This window comes from Mauremys mutica, chromosome 1, assembly GCF_020497125.1.
Source record: "Mauremys mutica isolate MM-2020 ecotype Southern chromosome 1, ASM2049712v1, whole genome shotgun sequence".
Taxonomy (NCBI): Eukaryota; Metazoa; Chordata; order Testudines; family Geoemydidae; genus Mauremys; species Mauremys mutica.
This window is the reverse complement of record NC_059072.1, coordinates 191,826,461-191,852,356: the sequence shown is the minus strand read 5'-3', so window position 1 is coordinate 191,852,356 and position 25,896 is coordinate 191,826,461. Positions and strand designations below refer to the sequence as shown.

General features: G+C 40.8%; 1 protein-coding gene across 1 annotated transcript in view; it reads right to left on the bottom strand.

Moving 5' to 3' along the window:
* Positions 1–25,896, bottom strand: part of NCAM2 (neural cell adhesion molecule 2) — a 262,107-nt gene that overhangs the window by 89,749 nt on the left and 146,462 nt on the right. Inside the window, exon 13 of the mRNA XM_044996057.1 lies at positions 19,170–19,343. Within this exon, the coding sequence (XP_044851992.1) occupies positions 19,170–19,343 (174 nt within the window). The remainder of the gene's footprint in view (positions 1–19,169; positions 19,344–25,896) is intronic.

The window sequence follows — 25,896 nt, the reverse complement described above, 5'->3', positions numbered from 1 at the left end:
CAGGGGGACTGCGGGAACTGTGGGATAGCTTCCCACAGTGCACCGCTTCCAGTGTCGACGCTTGCCCCGTTAGTGTGGACTCACAAAGTCGAATTAGTGTCCTTAGTGTGGACACACAAATTCGACTTTGTAAGGTCGATTCCACAAATTCGAATTAAGTTAAATCGAACTAATCTGGTAGTGTAGACATACCCTAAGAGTGGTAAAAAGGACTATTCACAGACCTTAGTGGCCGCTGTAGAGAACTTCTGCAGGCAGAATAGGTAGAATAGCCAGGTCGAAGGCCTGTGTGATCCCTATTTTTCCCTGTAACATGGGGAAAACACCTGAGGCCGGAGATGGATGGGAGATGGAATCCTATGCAAGTATTGGAATATAACTTGCATAGTAATAAACTGGAAGTGAAAAGGGGAGATTTTATTTAGGAAGTCCAGTTGTGCTGTGTGTGATTACTCCAGTGGTGCAGAGTGAGGGGAAACTAGAGCTGGCTGGGCATATGATGGGGTAGCAGGCAAGATGATCTTTTAACATGTTCGCTTCCAGAATAATATGAAAATATGCTAGTAATATTTTATGCATTATTATTGTGAATTTCACCCTAAGAGGTCATCTGAGTCTACACAATGCAAAAACCTTTGATAATTCCTAAACAAAACAGCAACAAAAAGTCTTAAGAATAAAATTAAGTTTGTAAATATTTATCTATTAACTTAAAAATATTATTAAAACTATCCACTGTAGCTATGAACCAAATGTATTTGTATAAATGTATATAAAATATACTCATATGTCTCTCTATATGGATGTTCTAGAAAAATATAGAATATAAAATGTATTATTATTATTATTATTATTATTATTATTAATGATCAATTTTATTAGAGCAGTGTGTAAGGACCAACCAAGAATGAGGCCTCATTATGGTAGGCACTGTACAAAAACAGAGTTGTAGATGGTCTCTCCTCTGAAGAGTTTACAATCTAAATGATAAATTCACAGTATTACAAATTGCACTAGTATAAATAATATCAACTGCCTTACACAGCCAGTATTTTACCTTTAACAGCCCTGAAACCCAATCCATAACCACCATCCACACTTCTCCCCAAACTCCTGAACAAAATTGTTGAGCTTTGCAACATTTCAGAGGTTTAACAGATCAAGGTTTGAGTGGAGCCAATTCCTAAATTGAGGAAACTTTAAGAGAAAGGTCCAGTTAGAGCATAACTGGCAATTTCAGCTGTGACAAAATAGTACAGGATCAGGAAAGCAAAATCCCCAACTGCAGATGACCTTATTCAAAACTAATACCTTGAGCGCCACATGGAAGCCAAGAGGAGCCAGTACAATTCATGGACCACTTGTGTTATTCCACTTAATGCAGAATGCAATTGCTTTCTTGTTTTCTTACAATTCCAGGAGACCTCAAGATGTTACCTCACATTAGGGCTTGATCGAAAGCCCATTGAAGACAATGATTAGCTTTCCATTAGCATCACTGGGCTTTGGATCAGGCTCAAAGAGATCATTGTGGTAATAACTAACTCTGAGGGGACAGAAGCATGAATCACTGTAGTAAATTCAGCATCTGATAAAAATAATTGCACTTGCTCCCCCTTACTAAATTAATCTGGAATAGGGTGACCACATGTCCCGATTTTATAGGGACAGTCCCGATTTTTTAGGCTTTTTCTTGTATAGAAGCCTATTACCCGCTACCCCCATCCCGATTTTTCACACTTGCTGTCTGGTCACCCTAATCTGGAATGATGCACTGTTTGCTGTAGGTGCCATCCAGCTCCCCATTAGTAGACAGGGGTCAAGCAAGACTCCTAAACAGAGAACTTGTGCCACAAATAAGATCTGCATACTTTCCGGCAAGGCTGTTGAAATTATACTGCCAGTGCTGCTGATGTCCCTCCCATCTAATAATACCTTTGCCTCATCCAGATTAAGTGTGACCTGTCAGATAGCCCTCATCCAAGCTGTAATTTATTCCAATGTTTTAGTAACTGCACAAAAATATCTGCTGTATTCCTCATACTAGAAAGGAGTGAAGGCACTCAAGGGGTTAATGAGTGGACTGCTAGAGGGCCATTGTCAGCTCAACACCACCTTGTAATCAATGGTATCAGAGGCTGCTGACAGATCTAATACAATCAGCATGGATGCAATTTACTGCAAAGAGAGCATGGACCAGTGCTAACAACCCTTCCTTGTCCCATAGCTGAGTCTGAAACCAGAATGACGGGAGTCAAGGAAATCCATAACCCCCAGCTATAGGTACTATTCACATATTAGTACTGTATATGTGGAATTATTATATGCATGTATATGTATATGAAGATGTATAATTTAAACTCTATTTTCCACATTTTTACTTTTTCTGAAGGTCCCCTTTGCCAAATATCCTCCCCACCCCAAAAAAAGTTCAGTTTAAAAACATCAAACTTACTGTAATATGATTTTGTCTCTGCAAAGGACATACTATACATACAGGAGCAAAACCATACTTACTGAGTTTTCTCTCTCAATGATCACAGTAATGATATAAAAAGTGTCATCTAAGTCTTCAAATATACATTTAAGTATTTCCTTCATTATATGGGTGCTGTTATTCTCAGGTCTCACGTACAGTATTTGAGAAGTGCATTTTATTTGTGAAGGGAAATTATTTTCCCTTCAAAGGGGAAAAGAGTCCCCATGATTATCATGAAAATTTACTAGACCTGGCAGATAAAATTATATATATTATTTAAGTATATGTGCAACCAGTATAAAGCTTGTATTAAACAGCTGTTCTGAGAAATGTAGCCTCTGGGAATGGAAAATGAGATTATTTATTCATTACAAAAAATCAGTGAATTCTGAAGCCAAGAAACATTAAAACTCATATTATTAATTTTTTTCATTTCATACAGCCCTTTCAGATATGTAAAATCATTGTATTTTCTTTCTGATACTTCTAATGCTCAAAACCTAACCAGTCGCATGGAATTTGTTTCACTTAATGATCTTGAATTGTAATGAACAAACACTTTATGACTTACAGCAAATAGTTGCATATAATAACTCTACCCAGATGTACAGACACTTTTCTCAACCTGTGTATTATATAATTTTAACATTAACTTTAATATTTTTTAAATACGGTATGTAACTCACAGTACCATTCAGTCCTGAGGTAATGAAGATGAGTATGCCTTTAGAACTCCTTTTCCCTCACCCATGACCCCCAAAACTACAGATCCCTCTTTCATCCTTCCATCAAATTTATCAAGTCTTTACCCATTCTCAGTCCATCTGTTATGTGCCGGAACACAAAGCTTCCTGCCCTATGGCATTACTGCTAACTGAAGGGTAGGGCACCTGGCTTTTTACCAGTTATTCTTGTGCCCCCAAACTGAACTCCTGATGTGAACTAGCTCCACATTTCTAGTCCCAATCCAAGAGTGTGGTTGAAAATAGATAACATGGTGGGACAGGGATTGGCAATCTTCGGCACGTGGCTCACTGGGGTAAGCCCCTTGGTGGGCTGGGCCAGTTTGTTTACCTGCCGCGTCTGCAGTTTCAGCCGATCGCGGCTCCCACTGGCCATGGTTCACCGTTCCAGGCCAATGGAGGCTGCAGGAAGCAGCGGCCAGCACATCCCTCGGCCTGCGCCGCTTCCCGCAGCCCCCATTGGCCTAGAGCAGCAAACCATGGCCAGTTGGAGCTGCGATCGGCCGAACCTGCAGACACGGCAGGCAAACAAACCAGCCTGGTCCGCCAGGGGGCTTACCCTGGTGAGCCGTGTGCCGAAGATTGCCGATCCCTGTTATATGCTGTGGAAAGGTGACAAAAGAAGAGGGGAGATGTAGTGAGGCTCTTAAGGAAAGGGAGAGTTTTGCCTGACCTAATCTTCCAGCAGACAAAACTGTTATTTCAGGTCTGGATAGGGAGCCTACAATCGTTTCTCCCCAACCCTGCACCCAATCATTTGGAACTAGTCACTTTTGTAAGTGTTACATCAAAAATCTCCCACAGTATCTATCTAAGGCCCCCATGAAGCACCCATTACTACAGCACTTGAACATCTCACAATGTCTCTGTGAGGTAGGGAAGTGCTATTATCACCATTTTACAGGTAGAGAACTGATGCATAGAGAGACAAAGTGACTTTGGTCACACAAGACACCTATAACAAAGCAGAGAATTGAACCCAGTTCTCGCAGGTCCCCAACCCAATACCCTAACCACTGGAACAACTGTCCTTGATGGTTTTCATACTGGAACTTGCGTCTCAACTAAAAAAACACTGGCAAAGATGCACTTTTAGCATACCTATCTTTTCTTTTTTGCAAGTCACAATGTGCTACAAGATGCAAGATTACAAATTAGACGATTACTTCACAAGTGATTTTTTTTTCTTTTGAGACCTTACAATGATTTTTGCTCAACAGTCTATACAATTCTATAATTTTCTTATGATGTTACAGGATTGCCACTTTATTAAAGGATACGTCTACACTACCCGCCGGATTGGCGGGTAGCGATCGATCTATCGGGGATCAATTTATCGTGTGTAGTGTAGAAGCAATAAATCGATCCTCGATCGCTCTCCTCTCGACTGCTGAACTCCAGCTTAGTGAGAGGCGGAAGCAAAGTCAAAGGGGGAGCTGCGGCAATTGACCCAGTGCCATGAGGATGTGAGGTAAGTCGAACTAAGGTACGACAACTTCAGCTACGCTATTCTCGTAGCTGAAGTTGCGTATCTTAAGTCGATCCCCCCCCAGTGTAGACCAGGCCAAAGACACAAAACCCCAAATAGGGGAGCCACTTCCTTAATCAGCTAGCCCAGGATTGCCCAAGAAAAATTGTTCTATCACAGCTTCTTCACAACTCCATGATAAACATGTAAAATTTTAAAATTCACAATTTTAAGCCAAAGAAATTGCTGCACGGCACAAAGATATGCAAATTTCCATCACTGTTCAGTGTATTGAAGAATTCAAGACAAATTAATGTATTTTATCAAGTCTGACACCTCCACTGAAACTGCTACTTAAAATTCTGACACATTTCAATTTGGCTAAAACTCTGCATATAGTGGCAGGAATAAACAAAACAATGTATAAAATCCCAATGTATTTTCACCTGTTTTTTTTAAATTATTTTTGGAGAACTAGGTACTATAATGCACAGCTGTATTCACTTTTATCCATGATCCGTGGTTGATTTATTAAATTTGCCCAATCTCCAAAATAGGCACATATTCTTAAACCACACAGTTAATTTGAAAGGCAATAAAAGTCATGAATTTCACTTCCCTGGATTTTGCTTTTCCCATCTTGTTATCAGACTCCTAAATGTGCATCTCTGATTAACGCTACTAGACTAATGATGTCCCTTTTATGAGCCATAGTTGTGCTGCTCCAGGAGCAGCCTAAGAAGCAGATTGTGACTTAGAGTGTCTCTGTCACAATCTGCTTTCCATTTCCTTCCTTCATCCAGGGGAGTACATACCCGATGCCCATCCACGGCCTGGTGCAGCGTACACATCTCTGCATGCTGGCATACTGAAGGGGGTTGAGATGAGAGTGAAGTGAGACTCCACCCATTCTTGACCCCCACACAGGAGAAGGCAGGGATGTAGAAGTCCCCACATGTGGGAATGATGGAGGATGTAGTAATCCCCTAGAAGTTGCTATCCTCCTTCATCCAGCTACCCACAGCATGGGTAACTACCAGAAGGGAGTAAGGGGTTGTTTTGAGCTCTCTTGCTCTCCTGTGCAGATATACAAAATGTGCCATAATCTAGCCAGTAGGATGAAATTCAAGGGACATCAAAGGTAGTAAAAAGAGGTCCTTTAAATACATTAGGAGCAAGAGAAAATTAAAGGAAATTGTAGGTCCTCTACTTAGTGAGGAAAGAGCACTAAAAACTGACATCAAGAAAACTGAGGTGTTTAATGCTCATTTTGCTTCAGTCTTCACTTTAAAGGCTAATGGTGACCAGATACTCAATATAATTAATATTAATAACAAGGGGGGAGCAACAGAAGTCAAAAATCAGCAAAGAACAGGTTAAACAATATTTTGATAAGTTAGATATATTCAAGTCAGCAAGGCCTGAAAAAATTCATGCTAGGGAATTTACAGAATTAGCCAAAGCAATCTGGAAACTGTTAGCAATTATCTTTGAGAACTCCTGGAGGATGGGTGAGTTCCAGAAGACTGCAAGGGGGCAAACATAGTTCGTATCTTAAAAAATGGGAAGGGAGAGGGCCCAGGGAATTATAGACCACTCAGCCTAATTTAGATACCCTAGAAAGATATTGGAACAAATTATTGAATGTGTAAGCACCTGAAGGAAAATAGGGTTGTAAGGAATAGCCGGCATGGATTTGTCAAGAACAAATCATGCCAAATTAACCTAATTTCCTTCTTTGACAGGGTTACTGGCCTAGCTGATGTGGAGAAACAGGAAACATGACAAGTCTTGATTTTAGTAAGACTTTTGACACAGTCCCATATGACATTCTCAGAAACAAAGTAGGGAACTGTGGTCTAGATGAAATTATTATAAGGTGGGTACACAACTTTTTGAAAGACTGTATTCAGAGACTAATTATCAATGACTTGTTGTCAAATTGGAGAACTGGTATAAAGAGAACTATGATCAATTGTTCTCCATGTCCAGTAAGAGAAGTAGTAATCAGCTTAATCTTCAGCAAGGGAGATTTAGATTAGATATTAAGAAAAACTTTCTAACTATAAGAGTAGTTAAACTCTACGATAGGCTTCCAAAGTAGGTTGTAGAATCCCCATCTGTGGGTATGGTTTAGGATTATTTGGTCCTGCCTTAGTGCCGGAGGCTGGACTTGACTTCTCATGACCCCCTCGAGCCCTACATTTCTATGATTTTTTTGATTATGCAAAGGGCCAGCAGAAGGCCTCTGCAGCACTTAAAACCTCAAAATACAGCTTCAATGGCACTTAAGTGACACAAAGATCTTGTGCTAACCCTTTGCAAAGGGATGAATTCCTTCTACACCCCCACTACATGGCAATGCTGCTATACAAGGTGGTGGTTTGTATAGTTATACTAGGCTCCCATTTCTTACTGCTGCCAGCTGGAAGAAAGAAAGCGGGGGGAGATAACAACTGAGAAAATGTTGGTTTGTGTAATTATGTTGGGAATTGTAATGGAGGAAGGGTTAGACTATCCTCTCCAGTTTGTTTACTGCCCCACGCAGCAGTAAGAAAATCTTGGTAATTCCATGTCAGTTAATCACTTTGAAAAGTATTTGCTTGCACAATATTACACCTGCCAGAAAATATGTTGTTTTATATTAGAAAATACAGCCGAAGTTTATCTAAGCATAAATATTCAATGTGTACTTTACAGTTTATAAACAAAGTGGAAATATAAAATGCAATACTGCTGTGAAAGGCAAAATCTGCAGCTGCACCATGCTTTCCATTTATCAGTTATTCATATCCAATATTGCATTACATGACCCTCTTTCTTAACAAGGTTAATTCATATGAGGCAAATCAGCAAGTCTGTCATAGATGATCAGCATGTACACTGTGAATTTCTAAATATCAGGAGCTTACTTTAGATTATATAATGAAAACAGACCTTAAAACAGGTCTAAATGTGCATTACCAAAAGTGTAGTGGGAAAATATGAAAAACACAAGTGGTAATAGTGTACCATATATAGTGAAATTGGTTTTGAATAATCATACTTTGCTTAGTCAAACATATTTGTTACACATATATTTCTTATGAAAAAGGAACTCTTTTGTTTCTAGAGGCTTTCAAATATTTGTATCCCTATTCTTAAAGAGCAGCAAAATATAAATCAGAAAGAATGGCATACATTTTGCAATGTACTTTCACTCTTCTACTGAAGGCAATAAGACACAAAATTACAAGCTACAGAAGAATAAGAACATCAAGAATTGCCAGTGGTTATATCGGCATAACACTGAGTTACTTTTAGGTGTGCACTCAGGCTGTGAAATGGATTCTCTCGGTTTTCTTTAGTTCCCAAGTCATTTTATTCACCTTTGATAGTCAGAAGTATATACACTTCCATGCACTTGAGGATTAGGTTCTGTATAAAAACCTCCTGAAATATTCAGACTTAGCATTCCCTTTATACTCACATATCTTCTGTATAAATGTACCAACTGGCCTTAAATGTCCCTAATCTACACATGTTGTTTATTTTAAAATATTTATTTGCAAATCAGAAACAAAACTAACCTTTCTCTGCCATATAAGACATTTACATTATGAAGATGAACATGGATGCAGACAAAGAATAGGTTATAGGCAGAATTACATGGAGTAATTTGCATATGTGCGTGGACGCGCGCACATACACATAAAAGAACTAATGAATTTGAGGGTTTTGCTTATTTGGAAAGAAGGTTAAAAAAGGAAGTTTCTAACACACACGCGTACACACACACTCTCTCACACACCCTCCCGTTTGGTAATTATTTGCAGTTGTACAAGGTTTTTTAGTGCTTCATGTATTCTATACTGTTATCTGGTTGCTTTTATCCACAGAACTTCAGTTCATGAGAGTGGAGATTATAGTTGTAATTTCTATTCTTAAAGTTGCACATAAAAGATATAATGGTGACGCCAAAACTGGCTGCTGATAATACAAAACTATGTAGGAAACTCAAATGCTCAGACAATGAACTGAGGATAATACTGCTAAGCCTGGTATTATGGGTCTACTTTTTCAAAACTGATCACTGATTTTGGGAGACGTGGTGCCCAATTTCAGACACTCAGGGCCGGCTCCAGGCACCAGCGAAGGAAGAAGGTGCCTGGGGCGGCCAATAGAAAGGGGCGGCACTCCATCCATTATTGGGGCGGCACATCCGGGTCTTTGGCAGCAATTCGGTGGCGGGTCCTTCATTCCCTGTCTTTTTCTTCGGTGGCAGTACCTTGGCAGCAACTCAGTCGCTCCGCTTCAGTCTTTGGCGGCACTTCAGCGGCAGCTCAATCCCTACGCTTTGGTCTTCGGTGGCAATTCGGCAGTGGGTCCTTCACTCTCTCTCAATTGGGTTTTTCTTTTTTTTTTCTTTTTTTTTTTCTTTGCCACTTAGGGTGGCAGAAAAGCTGGAGCTGGCCCTGCAGACACGTAAGTGGTCCTGATGTTCAGAAAGTACTATGTACTCACCCTCTGAAATCCTTTAAAACCTCCTCAAGTTGGACACTCAAAACAATGGTACTCCTGTCACCTAATCAGTTTTGAAAATGTATAAGATCTGACCAATATGCCTCCCATAACTAAACTCAGTTAAATACTCTGGCACCAGAGTCATACCAGCGTATTTTAATTCTAAATGTAATATTTTATGGTTGACTGCCTTCTATTTTCTCTATTTCAGTTTTGATTATTATAATCCTTTATTATACAGTTATAACTGAGTAAAAACATTTAACTACTTATTAAAAATCCCACCCCCCAAGATGGATTAAACCCATTAAACCTATTGTGACACTAAGCACACCAGTATTTACGCCCCACATGCTGTTGTAATAATCTTTGTATAAAATATGTGTTGTGAGGTATCATTTGAAAACTAATAACACAATGATCATTAATATTCTTGTGTGATGTATGTGTGTGGTGTGAATTAAGAGTTATGACGTATGTTGGAATGACTACTAAAGCGTGTTTAAACCAGACATGCCGGAAGGTTGGTAAACAGGTCTGCCCCAGACAAAGGAATGTGTTTTCCCCACCTGGGAGTTACTTCCAAGTACTTTGAAAGACATTGAAAATGTATTTACATATCATGTAAACACACCCATCAAGTTAACAACAGGTGGAGGCAAACCTCATATCAATTAGTGTGGGAGAAGACAGCATGGCATCTGCACCCAGCAGGAGAGAAGAACCTCAAGTGATAAGTACCCAAATCATATGATTGTATACAATATTACTATATTAACAAATGTATAGAGTGAGGTCTTTTATGAAAGCTAATTATACACTGGTGACTGATATCATTGCAAAATGTATGTATTAGCACTATATAAGGAATTATCAATACTCACTGATATTAGGCTCTAAAGTTTGCACAGACAGGAGGGAATGTCACAGCTATCTACCTGTCTCCTATGTAAATTAACCATGGTGGAATCAGAAACAATGGAAGCCCCATTTACATAGAAATCATACAGGATTTTGGGAAGCCCACAGGAATGGAAGAACAGCATGGGGGCATCCTTCCTCTTGAAATGAAGTTACTGAACTTTGGAAGAGATAAGCAAAGACAGAAGCCATCTTTGGTATCCATCAGACAGATGCAAGAGGCTAGAGCTCTTGCAAGCTGAAAAAGGTGGTCCTTCAACTAAGGGCGTGTGTGTGGGGGGGCGGGGGTGGTATTCTAGTATCTGGAGATGAATACAAGTAAGAATCCAACTTAGGTAAAGATTTTTCACCTAAGGTGGCAAAGGAAGCCAGCACCCTGAACTTTTGTGGAATTTCCTGACTGATCTAAAGTCAGCCATGGCTGGGAAGAAGACTGACTGGTGAGAAAAAACTATCTTGAACAAAGCCTATACCTTGCTAGATTTAGTTTTAGACTTTTAGAAGTGTATTTTGTTTTCTTTTACTTGTAACTCTTTCTTTCTTCATTCCTTATACCGGAACTCACATAATCCTGTGTATATTTTGTTAATACATTTATTTCATTTTTGCCATAAACCAACTCAGTGCTGTGTTTAAAGGGAAGGGTGTACTTACCCCCAGTTTACAGGAACAACAAACCGTATTATTTCTCTGAGCTGCCCAGGAGAGGGCTAGACAGTTCAGGGTACACAGTTTTGGGGAAATTTGGCACTGGGAATTTATTGGGATCATTTATTTTTTGTAACCAAGGCTGGTGGAAGCCAGAGAGTGACTGGTGTGTTGCTGACAGGTTGCTAGGGTCAGTCTAACGGACCAGGGCTGCAGTGATATACAATCACATCAGGATGTGACCTGCATGCTGGTAGGCTGCTTGTGAGGGAGCCAGGTTAGGAACTACAGCCACAAAACACCGTGAGGCACCTAGGATTACAGGGCAGGCGGTGACACAACCCCTCACTGGTCTTAATTGCCCCCCAAAGACCATGACATCCTTAAATATCATGGCATTAATGAAACTTCTCTCTTTCCAGCAGACCCACAATGGAGGGGCAGGAAGGTCCCAAAATACTAGTTCTAGTGTCACAATTAAAGTGCACATGTAATGAAAGTTCATCTTGTAACACGTGTAATAGTAAGTTAAAATCAAAGTAACTGTTTTAGTATTAGGATAACAAACCAATTCTGCTTCTACTACATATCCTTAATCAAGTATGAATGTTTTCCTCCCACAATGCAAGTTTATAGTTATAACTTGTGGAACTTTTTATGGCTTGGACTGATAATAACTCATAAACAAGGCAGGTAAGTCTACTGTTTAAGAATTCCTGGATAGCTGGCAGATGCTTTGGCAAGTAGACCAGAGTGCCCATATTGATTAGTGGTAATATCACAGGCTCATTGCCTGCACATGCCAGGGTTTTGTGATCCCAGGTATTAGTGCTACGATGAAGACTGATACTTTCTAAAGCACACATTTATTACTTTAAAGTAAAATATCTATCTGGGATTTTAAAAATAAAGGGTCTGATTCTCCATCACCCTGCATCTTGTGCAGCCATTTACAAAATGCCACCATAGTGATTTGTTAGTATTTGACACACAATTCTGCATTCATTTTGAATTGGTATAAATGACCGCCCAATGGGAGAGTCAAGTCATAAACGTTAGATTCTAAACCCGGATGTGTCTTTTGTGTCGCTTGGAGTATCATTTAAAACGTCAACACAAAAAACACCACCATGATTACTTCCGATCCTTTTAAGTTCCCACAGTTTGTTCATAATATTCTGCAACTGGATACATAGTTTTCACTTAAGGAAAAAAATAAAAATCAAAACTAAACTAAAACAGTGTTATCTTGGAACAGACATCTGGCTATATCAGAGTAACCAAGTTTTCATAGATTTTGGATTGTTCTAAGTGGCTTGCATTTACTTAGGCATTTACCAGGCATTTATTTATAATTTTTGCTCATTGGAATGGGCTCCTGAGTTACACATCTCTTGCCATGAATGTCCCGGCTGGAGATCAATTGTATAGTCTTTTTTCAACATGATTCAGAAACGAAGAAATGGCTAATACAGAACATACAATCTAAGAAGCAATGGGCAATAACTATAAACAATCAGACACTGGATGACCTCACTATGAAAATGCCATGATAATACAAAGATTAGATTTCTGCACAAGAAAGGAGACCTTATCACAATGTGTTTTTCATATATAGATGTGGATGAGACCTCCATGGAAGATCACATAATATAAATGTATGAAGTCTCTTGAGGGTACATTTATTTGAATTATGAGGCACCTGTCAAATAAGTCTAAGCATTTGTTTGGAGACAGCAAAGCGAAGCTGAATAGTTTTATCCTGAAGCTTGAACTGCACACAAACATTACTACAATTTTACTAGAGGTACTCTTGGAACACCATATATTATGAAAAGTAAAACAGAATAACATCATAATAAATGGACAGACCACCTTTTCTCCTGAAGGATCTCAAAGAGATTTACAAATTATATGCATTCTCTCTCTCTCTGATACAGCCACCTCCAGGGAGGAAAGGCAACACCCACGTCTATAACTTCAGGGGTTCAGCTATCTCATCAGTCGCACACACACAACTCCCATTCACTTTAATAGGATTTGCAAGTAATGGGAGGATCAGCCCCAGGCACAACACATAGAACAATATTTGGGTAAGGGCAAACCCCTACTCTATTAAAATGTGCATAGGAAAGTTCAATAAATGTCCCCAGACCAGACAGGACCTTTACTTTTTAAAATCTCATGAGAAACTGTTATCACAATAAAGGGGATGGAATTCAAGGTACCAATTTAGGAAGGATGCAAGAGGAATTGACCCTACTGGCATTTGAACTTGGGAATTTAGATATTTCAAGCCTGAGATGCATGGCATCAAGAGCCTAAAGAAAGATTGATATTTTTTTAAATGCATTCTCAAGATAGATAATAAAGTTACCAGGACCAGCTCTAGGCACTAGCAAACCAAGCACGTGCTTTGGATTGCACAATCTCACGGGTGGCATTCTGAACACCTTTTTTTGGGGGGGGGGGTTTCGGCAGTTGCACTCCCAGAAGTGTTTTTTTGTTATTATTTTTTCGCTTGGGGCAACAAAAAGCCTAGAGCCAGCCCTGAAAGTTAGCCATGGTACTTATAACTTGAGAACTATTTGGGAGAAATCTTTAAAATGTTACATATTTATAAGTGCAATATAACTTTTCCCTTACAAATTGTTCCTAAAGAAAACATGGTTGAAACCTAATTATTAAGTGTTACATTTCTCTATGTGTGTGTCTTTCTGTCTCTGTTTAAAATCACCCTGTTGTACCACTTGTAGCCCACATACTGACAAACAATCCTTTTGTAATAATGAAACATGGAACTAAGCAATTTTATGGAAATAAAGTATTATTCCTCCTATTTTACATTATAATGAAGCACTGCAAAAAAAGCATAGAAATTAGGAGAATTTACCCTTCCTACAGAGAGTGCTGTTCAATACTGACCCACAGAATATATTAAAATTAATGAAATTTAGTTATGAATGATAATATGTTAATCTGCATTCCCTTTGGGAAAGTGTATATATAGCAATCTATCCTAGCAGAACATGAATAGTATGGTTTACATTTCATAACTAGGGCAGCACCAAGATAGTTGAGGCTTGATTCTCCTCGGCCTTTTGCATTGTGCGGTCATTTATACTTGTGCAGAATGTGTGGGAAGGGATTGTGAAACACTACATTTGAGGGCCTGGTTCACCTTTACTTTGCACCTAATGCTGTCATTTGCATCAGAGGTCAAAAGAGTGTAAAACTCTACCATTCTGCTTTCATAGCATTCAATACTAAGTCTTCACAGATCTAAATGACTGTAGAACGTGGAACGCAATAGAAAATCATGCCATGATGTTTTGACTTTTACCTTCTTATAAATAGTAAGGAAAGTTTACAGACATGTGGTACACACAGACAATGGCATGTAGCCGATCTGTAACTGCTAGCAGCAAATATGTCCTGTCAAGTTTCCTTCCCCACTCTGAACTTTAGGGTACAGATGTGGGGATCTGCATGGACACTTCTAAGCTTAATTACCAGCTTAGATCTGGTATCGCTGCCACCATCGCCCAAGTACTACCTTTTTTTCTTGGGTAGTCTTGAGAGACTTCACCAATTTCCTGGTGAACACAGATCCAAACCCCTTGGATCTTAAAACAAGGAGAAATTAACCATCCCCCCTCCCTTCTCCCACCAACTCCTGGTGGATCCAGATCCAACCCCCTTGGATCTAAAAACAAGGAAAAATCAATCAGGTATTAAGAAAGAGCCTTTTAATTAAATAAAAGAAAGGTAAAAGAAAACCCTCTGGGAGAGATTAGCATACCAGCTACTCTCACAGACAACAGATTCAAAACACAGAGGATGTTCCCCTGGGCACAAATTTAGTTACACAAAAAATACCCCAAATACCCAATTTTGATAATTCCCTTAATGATACCAAGACAAGTTACAAAGAAAATAAACATAAACCTATTTATTCCTTTCTAAAACTTACTACTCTGATAAGAGGCTGGTTCCTTGATCTTTTTCACTCCAGCTGAAACTGAAACTCTAAACAAAGGAAAACTTCCCTCCTTCCTTTTGAAACACCTTGTTCCTCTGGTCAGGTGTCAGCTAGGCTAGGTGAACTTCTTAACCCTTTACAGGTAAAAGAGGCATTAACCCTTAACTATCTGTTTATGACATGTCCAATGGCCCATAATGATGCACTAGATGGGGAGGGATTTGAGTTACTACAGAGAATTCTTTCTCAGGTGTCTGGCTGGTATGTCTTGCCCACATGGTCAGGGTCCAACTGATTGCCATATTTGAGGACAGGAAGGAATTTCCCCCAGGTAAGGTTGGCAGAGACCCTGTGTTTTTCACCTTCCTCTACAGCATGGAGCACGGGCCACTTGCAGTTTAAACTAGTATAAATGGTGGATTCACTATAACTTGAAGTCTTTAAATCATAATTTATGGACTTCAGTAACTCAGCCAGAGATTAGGTGTCTATTACAAGAGTGGGTGGGTCATGATGGTCCAATCTGATCTTAAAGTCTATAGGTCTATTCTCCATTGAGGAGCAGGCAAGATAGCAGGGGTAAAGGCTTAAAAGAAAACTGGTTATGAATTATCTAAGCACACAGAAACAAACAGTCTTAAGATTTATTACAGTTTTTCTCATTCAGAAAGTCAAAAATGGGGGAAATTATTTTCAATAAGGGAGGGAAAAAAGCAGCAGCAGTTGTAGGCTGAGAAAAGCAGGAGAAACTGCAACCATTCTAAACAACTGAAAATAGGGATTTAATATGGAAGTGCTATCTCAATGTTAACTACAATGACATTGCAAATGGGATAAAAAGTAACAAAGGGGGGTTTAGAAAGACTTTTAGAAAACATGCTGAAGCAGTCTGAAAGTAAGAGCATTGAAGGAACGAGGTGAAGGCCCACATCTTTATACCGGGTCCTGCAACGCTAGTGGCCGCCTGTCATAGAAGATCAAAAAGACTATTTTATGGTAGTTTTGGCTTGGTGAACTTTTTCTCTGTCTCTGTAATGAAGAGATAGTCAATAAAGGGATTTTTGTTTTGTGACTACAATACATCATTAAGAATAGCCGAAACAAAACTGAAATGCAATACACTTCCAATATCTGCACCGTTTTACAATTAAAATAAATCAGGCACATTTTATTGCTCTGTCAGACAGTATAGTATAGGATTACCAATCTGTGTATGTTGTGGGCTGTTAAAAATGAACATTTTCCTCCAGTGGTCTCAGAGATATTGCAGTAGTTTCTTATATTTACAATAGTTTCAAGGACTGCACTGTATCCATAAAATATTTTACAAATCTTTATTAAAGTCATCGGTATACTAGCAGAAACAACAATTTACTATATCATCCTGTGTTAACTATGGATACTTGATGAATTTTTTACTGGAATCAACTGCACACTCAACTCTCAGTCATATGGTCAGACATTCAATTTTTCATCTATTTACAAAGCACAGAGCCTCTCTGAAGTTGAAAAATGATTCCTCAGGTTTTGGAGAGTGGGGCTCCAAACTGTTACTACTAGCAGAAGTAGTCACAAATATTACCTACTTCTGAGACATCTGAGGATAATCTGATTTTTTTCCACCTCTCAGTGTGGCAGTGTGGGGCAGTCGCACAGTGGAATGGAGTGCAAAGTAAGAGACTCAAGGGAAGTGGAGCTGGATAGATGAAAGGAGACAGAGTGTGACAGTAAGGGAAAGAGAGGGGAAATTGTGGAGAAAAGGGAATTAAAAAAAAAGGACTACAAAGGAAAAAAGGGGACAGCAAGAAACAATGGGGGGCATTATGAGGTTTAGTGTCCCATATTGCCACTCATTCTGAGGGGCTGTGTATCACATTGCACCAGTTAAGTGGTATGGCTAAGCAGATCCAAGGAGTTTCACAGTCTTGTTCATAGAGGTGCTGATCACAAACAGCAAGTACTTGTGGCTCACCAGGGTACTCTCAGTTTGAAGCAATCCCAGCAATCAATAACCCTTGTTCCCCTAACTCAAAACACATGAATCAGCTACAAAGTGTAATGCCAAAAAAAAAAAATCTTTCAAACTCAAACAGTGGAAAACATGGCAAAAAGACAACTCCAGGAAGCACTGATAATAGGATCAGTTAATGCAATTACTTTTTTATGTAATCAGTTTGTCTCTGTACACTCCCAACATTAAAAACAAAGAATAAAATTCAAAGAGAGTCATCTGGGGAGTTGTCTTAACATACTGTGATACACAGTTAATGATAAGGCATTCTCTTCTTTAGCCTATCTCTCAGCTTAAATTAGGCATCTTGCTAATGTCAAACCCAGATGCCAACTGTATTGTCTATGGTAACAGGGTCCAGATTACATTTCACTAGATCACAACCTGCTACATAGCAATGCAACTTAATTTTTTTCATCATTGAGTGTTTAGTATGTTGTAATTCTCAGTGCAGGCTCCTAGTCTGGGTTCTTGGGATGGAGAGAGAAGGAAGACCATCCACACGCATGCCATGCTACTGGAGGAAATGGATTCTCTTAATACATACTGTTTTCCCTACATCTGCAAAAATTCTGAGTTCTTGAGGCTAAATATTAGTGCTGTGGTAAGATGCACTACGGCCAAGACACTATCCAACTTACACAAACTGTTGATAATGTTTTTAGAATATACATACATATATATATATGAGTGATCAAAAGATTTCATTTAGATATAATTGAAATGTTTTGTTCCAATTTTCCTTTTTTATTTTAGATTATATAACATAAAACTTTGAAACAAATATAATTTTAAAATGGAAAATTGAAAAGGTAAAAATGGAACATTTCAATGACACCAGAACACTTTTTTCCAGTTTTTCTTTTTAACAAGCTATCATCAATATTGACATATTTCTGCAAATATCTCTACTATAGACAAACTGGCATGTTCCAACAGAAAAATATTCCATCAGAAAATTTCCAAACCAGGTCTGCAAATTGTTTCCAGCTGTCAAAATCTCATCCTTAAATCCTTAGTATCTGTTTCGTTTCAAATTCAGAAAGTTTTAATGTTAAGATATTCCATTTTGAAAAAGGTGGATATATATATATATATATTACAATGGGAACATATCTGGAAAATTGTCAAAAAGATTGTGTTCAATCTTTCAAAAATTCACCTTCGGGAGAGTAAATTTGGAAAATGTGAGAACCAACAAGTAAAGATTGTATGAAGTGAAGATGTGGGAAAACAGGATGTTTTAATATATGCCTTGTGCACCCTTAACTATAACAGTTACTACTTGTGACTACTAATTGACCAAAATCTTACTAATATATTTCTGGGCAACAAAATAAATAAGCCACATTCTGATTCAATAACTATAATAATACCATACTAAAGATTAAAAGGAGATGATTTGGGGTTGAACCTCTCATCCTGTTCTCTTGATTTGACTGGACTATGCTTAACACAGAACATGTGTGTGAGAGTCAGAGAGATTGGACATATTTGTGTTCCCCTAATCCTGTAGACAATGGAAGTTAGTTCAAGCCCTGTGTAAATTAGGAGTCTCAGGGCTACTCTAACCTATACCAGCTGAGAACAACACCCAAGGGCAGAGCAGGGCCTGACAGGGGTTGCTGAACTGCAACACCTTCTGGCAAACACCCCTCCATCCCCTCTAGGCATTCACCTGACTCACTGAAGCCAGGGGAATCCTCAGGTGACACTATTTAGATGAGGATTATATATTTTGTCTTCAGAGTGGTGCAAATTGGCCACAGGGTTGGCCAAGTTCTGGCCCATCCAGCATGTCAACCATTCAATATCTCAAGACATTTATTTTAGCACTAAAGAGACACTAGTTATTAATATTTTATAAATATGTTTTAAAAATACGTAACAAAGATTAACAATTATATAAAAGGTTGTAGAGTAGCTAAAAATCAATAATTCATCATCAGGACTTAAATAGCATACTGTAGCCCTCTTAATATTTCTTAATTAAATGCACAGTGAAGCATATTCAAGACTCTTAATTTAATTCTTCTGTGATTTCCCTTTTTTGTGATTGATCACTTTGCAAACTGTGTTCTTCATACTGCATAACTGGCATAATAAACAAATCTAAATCACTACTTTTTGAATAACTTTGAGTTTGTTTACCAGACTTCTGTAAAACCAAGAAATAATATCAATGAACTTTTAAAAGACTATAAAAGGCCAGATTCTCAGCTTGTGTAAATAGGTTTAGTTCCACTGCGGTCAATAGAACTATCCACAGTAACTGAGGATATGGCCCAAGAAGTAATATTGATAGGAGATACAGACTCAGTTAACAAGAATTTATATTATTACTCCTTGATAGTCTCTCTCTCTCTCTCTATATATATATATACACACATATACACAAATTTTAACAGACTCACTTTGAACTCCATGAGAGCGGACTACTTTCCAAGTTTCTGAAGCAACTTCTTTCACATCCACTTGGTAATGATGAATGGGCACACCTCCATGTGAATCTGGCTTATTGAAAGAGACCTTGGCAATAGTCTGAGACAACTCTATAATTCTTACTCCGTAGGGACTGGATGGCACATCTAAAAAATAACAAACATCAATTTAATTCAACTGTGGTAATCAGATAATCTACAGAAAGCACTTGATAATCCATCTCAAACAGCCTGCTGAGAAAAAAAATAGGTTATAAAATATTTTAATGCATATGACTTCAGGTTCTGTCTTAAACAGTTAAGTCTATGCTATAGGCCATTGATATGAAATCACAAGTAAAAGAAACAAACTTTCTTGTATGGACAATTAAACAGTGTTAAAGTGCGTATAAACGTACTCCATTTCACCAAGGACATGGTTCTCTTCTGTCTTTCTTTCACAGTACAATCCAGCTAATTTAGAGGAAAACAAGAGTTCATTGACTTTTTTTGTTCACTATTAGGGCTGTCGATTAATCACAGTTAACTAACATGATTACTTCAAAAAATTAACCATGATTAAAAAAATTGTGATTAATCACACTTTTAATTGCATTGTTAAAGAATAGAATACCAAGTGAAATTTATTAAATATTTTGGATGTTTTTTCTATATTTTCGAATATATTTATTTTAATTACAACACAGAATACAAAGTGTACAGTGCTCACTTTACATTATTATTTTTATTACAAATATTTGCACTGTAAAAATTATAAACAAAAGAAACAGTATTTTTTAATTCACCTCATACAAGTACTGTAATGAATTCTCTTTATTGTGAAAGTGCAACTTACAAATGTAGTTTTTTTGTTATATAACTGCACTCAAAAACAAAAACAATGTAAAACTTCAGAGCCTAAGAGTCCACTGAGTCCTACTTCTTGTTCAGCCAATTGCTAAGACAAACAAGACATAATGCTGCCCACTTCTTATTTACAATGTCACCTGAAAGTGAGAATGGGCATTTTCATGGCACTTTTGTAGCTGGCATTGCAAGGTATTTACGTGCCAGATATGCTAAACATTCATATGCCTCTTTATGCTTCGGACACCATTCCAGAGGACGTGCTTCCATGCTGACGGCGCTCATTAAAAAAAAAAAGTTAATTAAATTTGAGTCTGAACTCCTTGGGGAAGAATTGTATGCCTCCTGCTCTGTTTTACCCACATTCTGCCATAGAGTCCATATTATAGCAATCTCGGATGATGACCCAGCACATGTTCGTTTTAAGAAGACTTTCACTCCAGATTTGCCAAACAATGTGAGATTTCCAAAGATAGCTAAAGCACTCGACCCAAGGTTTAAGAATCTGAAATGTCTTCCAAAATCTGAGAGGGATGAGGTGTGGCGCATGCTTTCAGAAGTCTTAAAAGAGCAACACTCCAATGTGGAAACTACAGAACCGAACCACCAAAAAAGAAAATCAACCTTCTGCTGGTGGCATCTGATTCAGACGATGAAAATCAATATGCGTTGGTCCACAATGCTTTGGATCATTATCAAGCAGAATCCATCATCGGCATGGGCGCATGTCCTCTGGAATGGTGGTTGAAGCATGAAGGAACATATGAATCTTTAGCTCATCTGGCACGTAAATATCTTGCGACACCAGCTACTACAACAGTGCCAGGCAAATGCCTGTTCTCACTTTCGGGAGATGTTGTAATCAAGAAGCGGGCAGCATTATCTCCTGCAAAAATAAACAAACTTGTTTGTCTAAGTGATTGGCTGAACAAGAAATAGGACTGAGTCGACTTGTAGGCTCTAAAGTTTTACATTATTTTATTTTTGAGTGCGGTTAGTTTCTGTACATAATTCTACATTTGTAAGTTAAACTTTCATGATGAAGAGATTGCATTCCATTATTTGCATTAGGTGAATTGAAAAATATTATTTCTTTTGTTTTTACTATGCAAACATTTGTAATCCAAAATAATAATATAAAGTGAGCCCTGTACACTTTATATTCTGTATGGTAACTGAAATCAATATATTTGAAAATGTAGAAAACATCCAAAAATATTTAAATAAATAGTATTATATTATTTTTAACAGTGTGATTAATCGCACAATTAATCATGATTAATTTTTTTAAATCACTTGACAGCCCTATTTACTATATAACTACATAAAGGAGAATAGCAGCCTTTACATCCAACTTAAATCAGCTGTGCCTTCTACGTAAATGGAGAGTTCAGATTCTGTATTTCTATAAAAAGATTAATTGTCATAATAAAGAAAATATTAAAGGAAAATATAAAGATGTTCATACAAAACTATTTAGCCGTTTTTATAAAATTCGGCAGTGCAGTCAAACATATACACATTTATTTTTGCTGGATTGGACTCCAAAGTATTGTTAAGGATCTTTACGAAAGGTTTCTGTTCTATTTGCATTTTAAGGATTAATTTGCAGTCTAACTTGGAGTTGAAATATTTTCTCTGTAATCAAAAACTAATGCACAGTTTTCAAAGAAGAAAAAAACAATAAAAAGTATTAAAAATATAGGTGTTTCTGTTGAGATTCTAAGACATTAAATAAAAATGAGAAATTTATTTCAGTGTCTACATTTTCAGAAGCAGAAACTTGGCTTTATAAAACATGGCCCAACTAACTAAAGAGTCTTCTTTTTCATTCTTTTTTTTTTTAACTCTCCTGGTCCTGTAGGTTTTTCACGTGGTTCAGCAGATGAGTACTGTGCATGGGCATTTTATATACATGGTAGTGCATGACAAGTACTGGCAAGCCTTTTTTGTTGTATATGCAGAAGACAAAAAAATTCAGATGTGATTAGGGAGTCTCTTTTTATATATTTGAAACTGGCCTCTATGCAATTTCCTTCTTACTTGCATATTTGACATTCTACTATTCATTATCTTACAATATAAGAAGAAATTATTCCCCTGTTTCAGAGTGGTATGTCAGAGACGTACACAGATGTGCAGATGTCTGAAGATGACTAAAACTTATCCATGTACTAAACTATTCACATAAAATGAAGTTTTATCTATGAATGATCAAACCATCTGCGATGAAGTAAGAATCATACTGAACTTCTGTCAGTACTTAATACAATTTTCAGTTCATTTTGACACAATATTAAAAAAAAACTGTTTAAAGACACATCCATCTTCTTAACTCTCATTGAAAATGGGGAGATGGAGGAGACCATAAGTGACTGCTGTACCTCTGTGGAAACAAAAGATGACCCAGTGGTGAAGGTACTAGCTTGGCACATGGGTACAATTCCATGCTCCACCACAGAATTCCTGTCAGACCTTGGGCATGTTACTTAGGTCAGTGGTTCTCAAAGCCAGTCTGCTGCTTGTTCAGGGAAAGCCCCTGGCAGCCCAGGCCAATTTGTTTACCTGCCGTGTCCACAGGTTCGGCCGATTGCGACTCCCACTGGCCGTGGTTTGCCGCTCCAAGCCAATGGGGGCTGTGGGAAGCGGTGGCAAGCAGAAAAACTTTGCCTCAGTACCCCATCTGTAAAACAGTGGGAAAAGCCCTTCCCTACCTCACAGAAGTGCTGTGAAATACAATAAAAAGTCTGTGAGGCGCTCAGGTATTATCATGATAGGGGTCATATAGATTTGTAAAATAGGTACCTTCTCTTCCCTTTATCCTCCTGTTGGCTGTAGGAAACCCATAATTCCACTCTTCAAGAGACTTCCTGCATTCCTCTCCTCCAAACTCTGTTAGCCATGCTGTTTTTCCTCTTAAAGAGACTGTTATCCAATAGAGCCTGCTGCTAATTCCCAAAACTATCCAGTGGGGTCCTCTGTCCTTTTAGTTTTGTATATGATTCATTATGATAAACATGGCATATGGGAGGAAACATCATAGGTGCAGAAAGGATTCTTTTTCTTTCTTACTGCAGATCTGAGTATAATTTCTGCCAAATGATTAATATTCAGTTTCTTTTTGTTATTGAGCATCAAGTGAAGCTCTTGTGAAGACCTAGCAAAATATTTTGCATGATAGCTAACAATTGCCAAAATGTTTACTTAAGAAAATGTGAAACACACTCAAACACTTACTGTAGTGAGCCGGCGTGGCTCCCCTCCTGCCCAGAGGAGGGAGAGCCCAGGCAGAGACCAGAGTGGGTGGAGCTACGGAGCTCTGACCCCGCCCCTCAAAGGGTCAGGCGGTGACCCGGAAGTATAAAAGCCTGCCCTCAGAGCTCAGTCAGTCGCCTGCCGCCAAAGAGAACAGACGTACCCCAGCAAGCTCGAGACTGGGAAGCCTCTGCGACCTGGTGCAACCGCCCAGACTGGCCTGAGCTCCCCCGCACCCGCTACCTGGAGGAACCGCCGGAGCAACCCTGGGCTGACCTTCCCGAGGAGTTGCCGGACCTACCACCCAGCCCCGGCCGCGATGAGCCCATGCTCGTGGACCCTCCAGAGGCTGACGTCAGGACCCAGGTAGGTCCTGAGCGGGAGTTCGGATGTAGCCCGGGGGCAGCCGACCCCAGTCAGGCTGCGGCCTTACCAGAGCCCATGTCAGTGTGTTGCGGTCAGGATCCCCACTGACTGACCAGCGGAGTAATAGTCGCTGCTAGGGCGCCAGGTTGGGAGGCAGTGGAGTGGGAGGGCCTGCATCCCTCCCCTGACACCCCACCTTGGGGTGGCAGACTCCCCCTCTCCTTGGCCTGAAGAGGCCACTACCTTAACTGTTACTGTTGCTCAGCCCTGAACCAAAAGCCTGAGCTTTCTGACTCTGTGGTTGCTGCCCCGCCTCTGGAGGGTCCACGAGCATGGGCTCATCATGGCTGGGGCTGGGTGGCAGGTCCGGCAGTTCCTCGGGAAGGTCGGCCCAGGGTTGCTCCGGCGGCTTCTCCGGCTAGCAGCAGGGGCGGGGAAGCTCCGGCAGCTCCTCCGGGTAGTGGGCGCGGGGAAGCTTCGGCAGCTCCTCCAGGTAGCGGGCGCGGGGAAGCTTCAGCAGCTCCTCCAGGTAGCGGGCGCGGGGGAGCTCCGGCAGCTCCTCCAGGTAGCGGGCGCGGGGGAGCTCCGGCAGCTCCTCCAGGTAGCGGGCGCGGGGGAGCTCCGGCAGCTCCTCCAGGTAGCGGGCGCAGGGGAGCTCCGGCAGCTCCTCCAGGTAGCGGGCGCAGGGGATCTCCGGCAGCTCCTCCAGGTAGCGGGCGCGGGGGAGCTCCGGCAGCTCCTCCAGGTAGCGGGCGCGTGGGAGCTCCGACAGCTCCTCCAGGTAGCGGGCGCGGGGGAGCTCAGGCCAGTCTGGGCGGCTGCACCAGGTCGCAGAGGCTTCCCAGTCTCGAGCTCGCTGAGGTACGTCTGTTCTCTTCGGCAGCAGGAGCCTGACTGAGCTCTGAGGGCAGGCTTTTATACTTCCGAGTCGCCGCCTGACCCTTTGAGGGGCGGGGTCAGAGCTCCGTAGCTCCGCCCACTCTGGTCTCTGTCTGGGCTCTCCCTCCTCTGGGCAGGAGGGGAGCCACACCGGCTTACTACAGTAAGCCGGGGATGGCGCTGGGGTGCCACGCTCTGCCGCCCCACTACGACTTACCAAGATGGGTCCCGACGATGACCCCGAGGCATTCTTGGTGACCTTTGAACAGGTGGCCCTCGTCGCTGGGTGGGCCCGAGACCAATGGACCACACTTCTGGCCCCATACCTGACCGGGACTGCCCAGACGGCTTACAGGGGGCTGGCCACAGAGGAAGCCAGGGATTATAGCTGAGTAAAGGCCGCGATTTTGGATGCCCTGGATGTTAGCCCTGAGACTTTTCGGCTGCAGTTCCGGAGCCATACGTACCCCCCGGGCGCCCGACCTCGGCTGGTGGCCCAAGGCCTAAAGGAGGCGTGCCAGCGATGGCTACAGCCAGAAATGAGGACAGCAGGAGGTCACCGAACAAGTCGTCCTGGAGCAGTTTGTCCACACTCTGCTGGCCCAAGGACAAGCCTGGGTGCTTCGCCACCGGCCAGCAACGTTGGCCGCGGCCTTCTCTTTAATGGAGGACTTTCTCACGGCTGAAGCATCCGTGGGGCCCGCCTTTCGGCCTCCCAACTCCGGACCCAAACGCCCTAACTCGGACAGAAGGGGGGGTGCCCTGACCGGGCCTGAAACCCTTGTCGCGGGCAGGACACCCACCCGGGGTCTTGGGCCCGACGTCCAGATCCTACCCCTCAGCCTGTCCCCGCGCTCCCTGTGCCGGGGCCCTCGAGGGCCCACCAAAGTCCCCCCAGGAATCTGAGGGGAGCCCCCTCCAGGAGCGGCCGCCCTGAACTCGGACCCTGTTTCCGTTGCGGGAAGTCTGTACACTTGCAGCGGTACTACCCAGTAATGGACTGCAGCTTCGGACAGGTCTGTGCTGGGGACACCCGTGCCCGGTTACCACAGGCTCCCAAAATCACGGTCCCAGTAGTTGTCGGGGACCAGGCCACCCAGGCGTTGATTGACTCTGGCTGCGGCCAGACGTTAATCCACTAGACCCTGGGACCCCAGGCCGACCCCCACCTGGGGACAATTCACCTGCAATGCATCCATGGGGATGTCCGGCCTTACCCTAGTACTTATGTCCCGCTGACAGTCGCTGGCGTCACCCGACGAATTGTGGTCGGCTTAGCTCCTCAATTGGCCTACCTGGTGATCCTGGGGCGGGACTGGCCCACCTTTGAGGAGGTCCTCCGGTCGATCGCGGT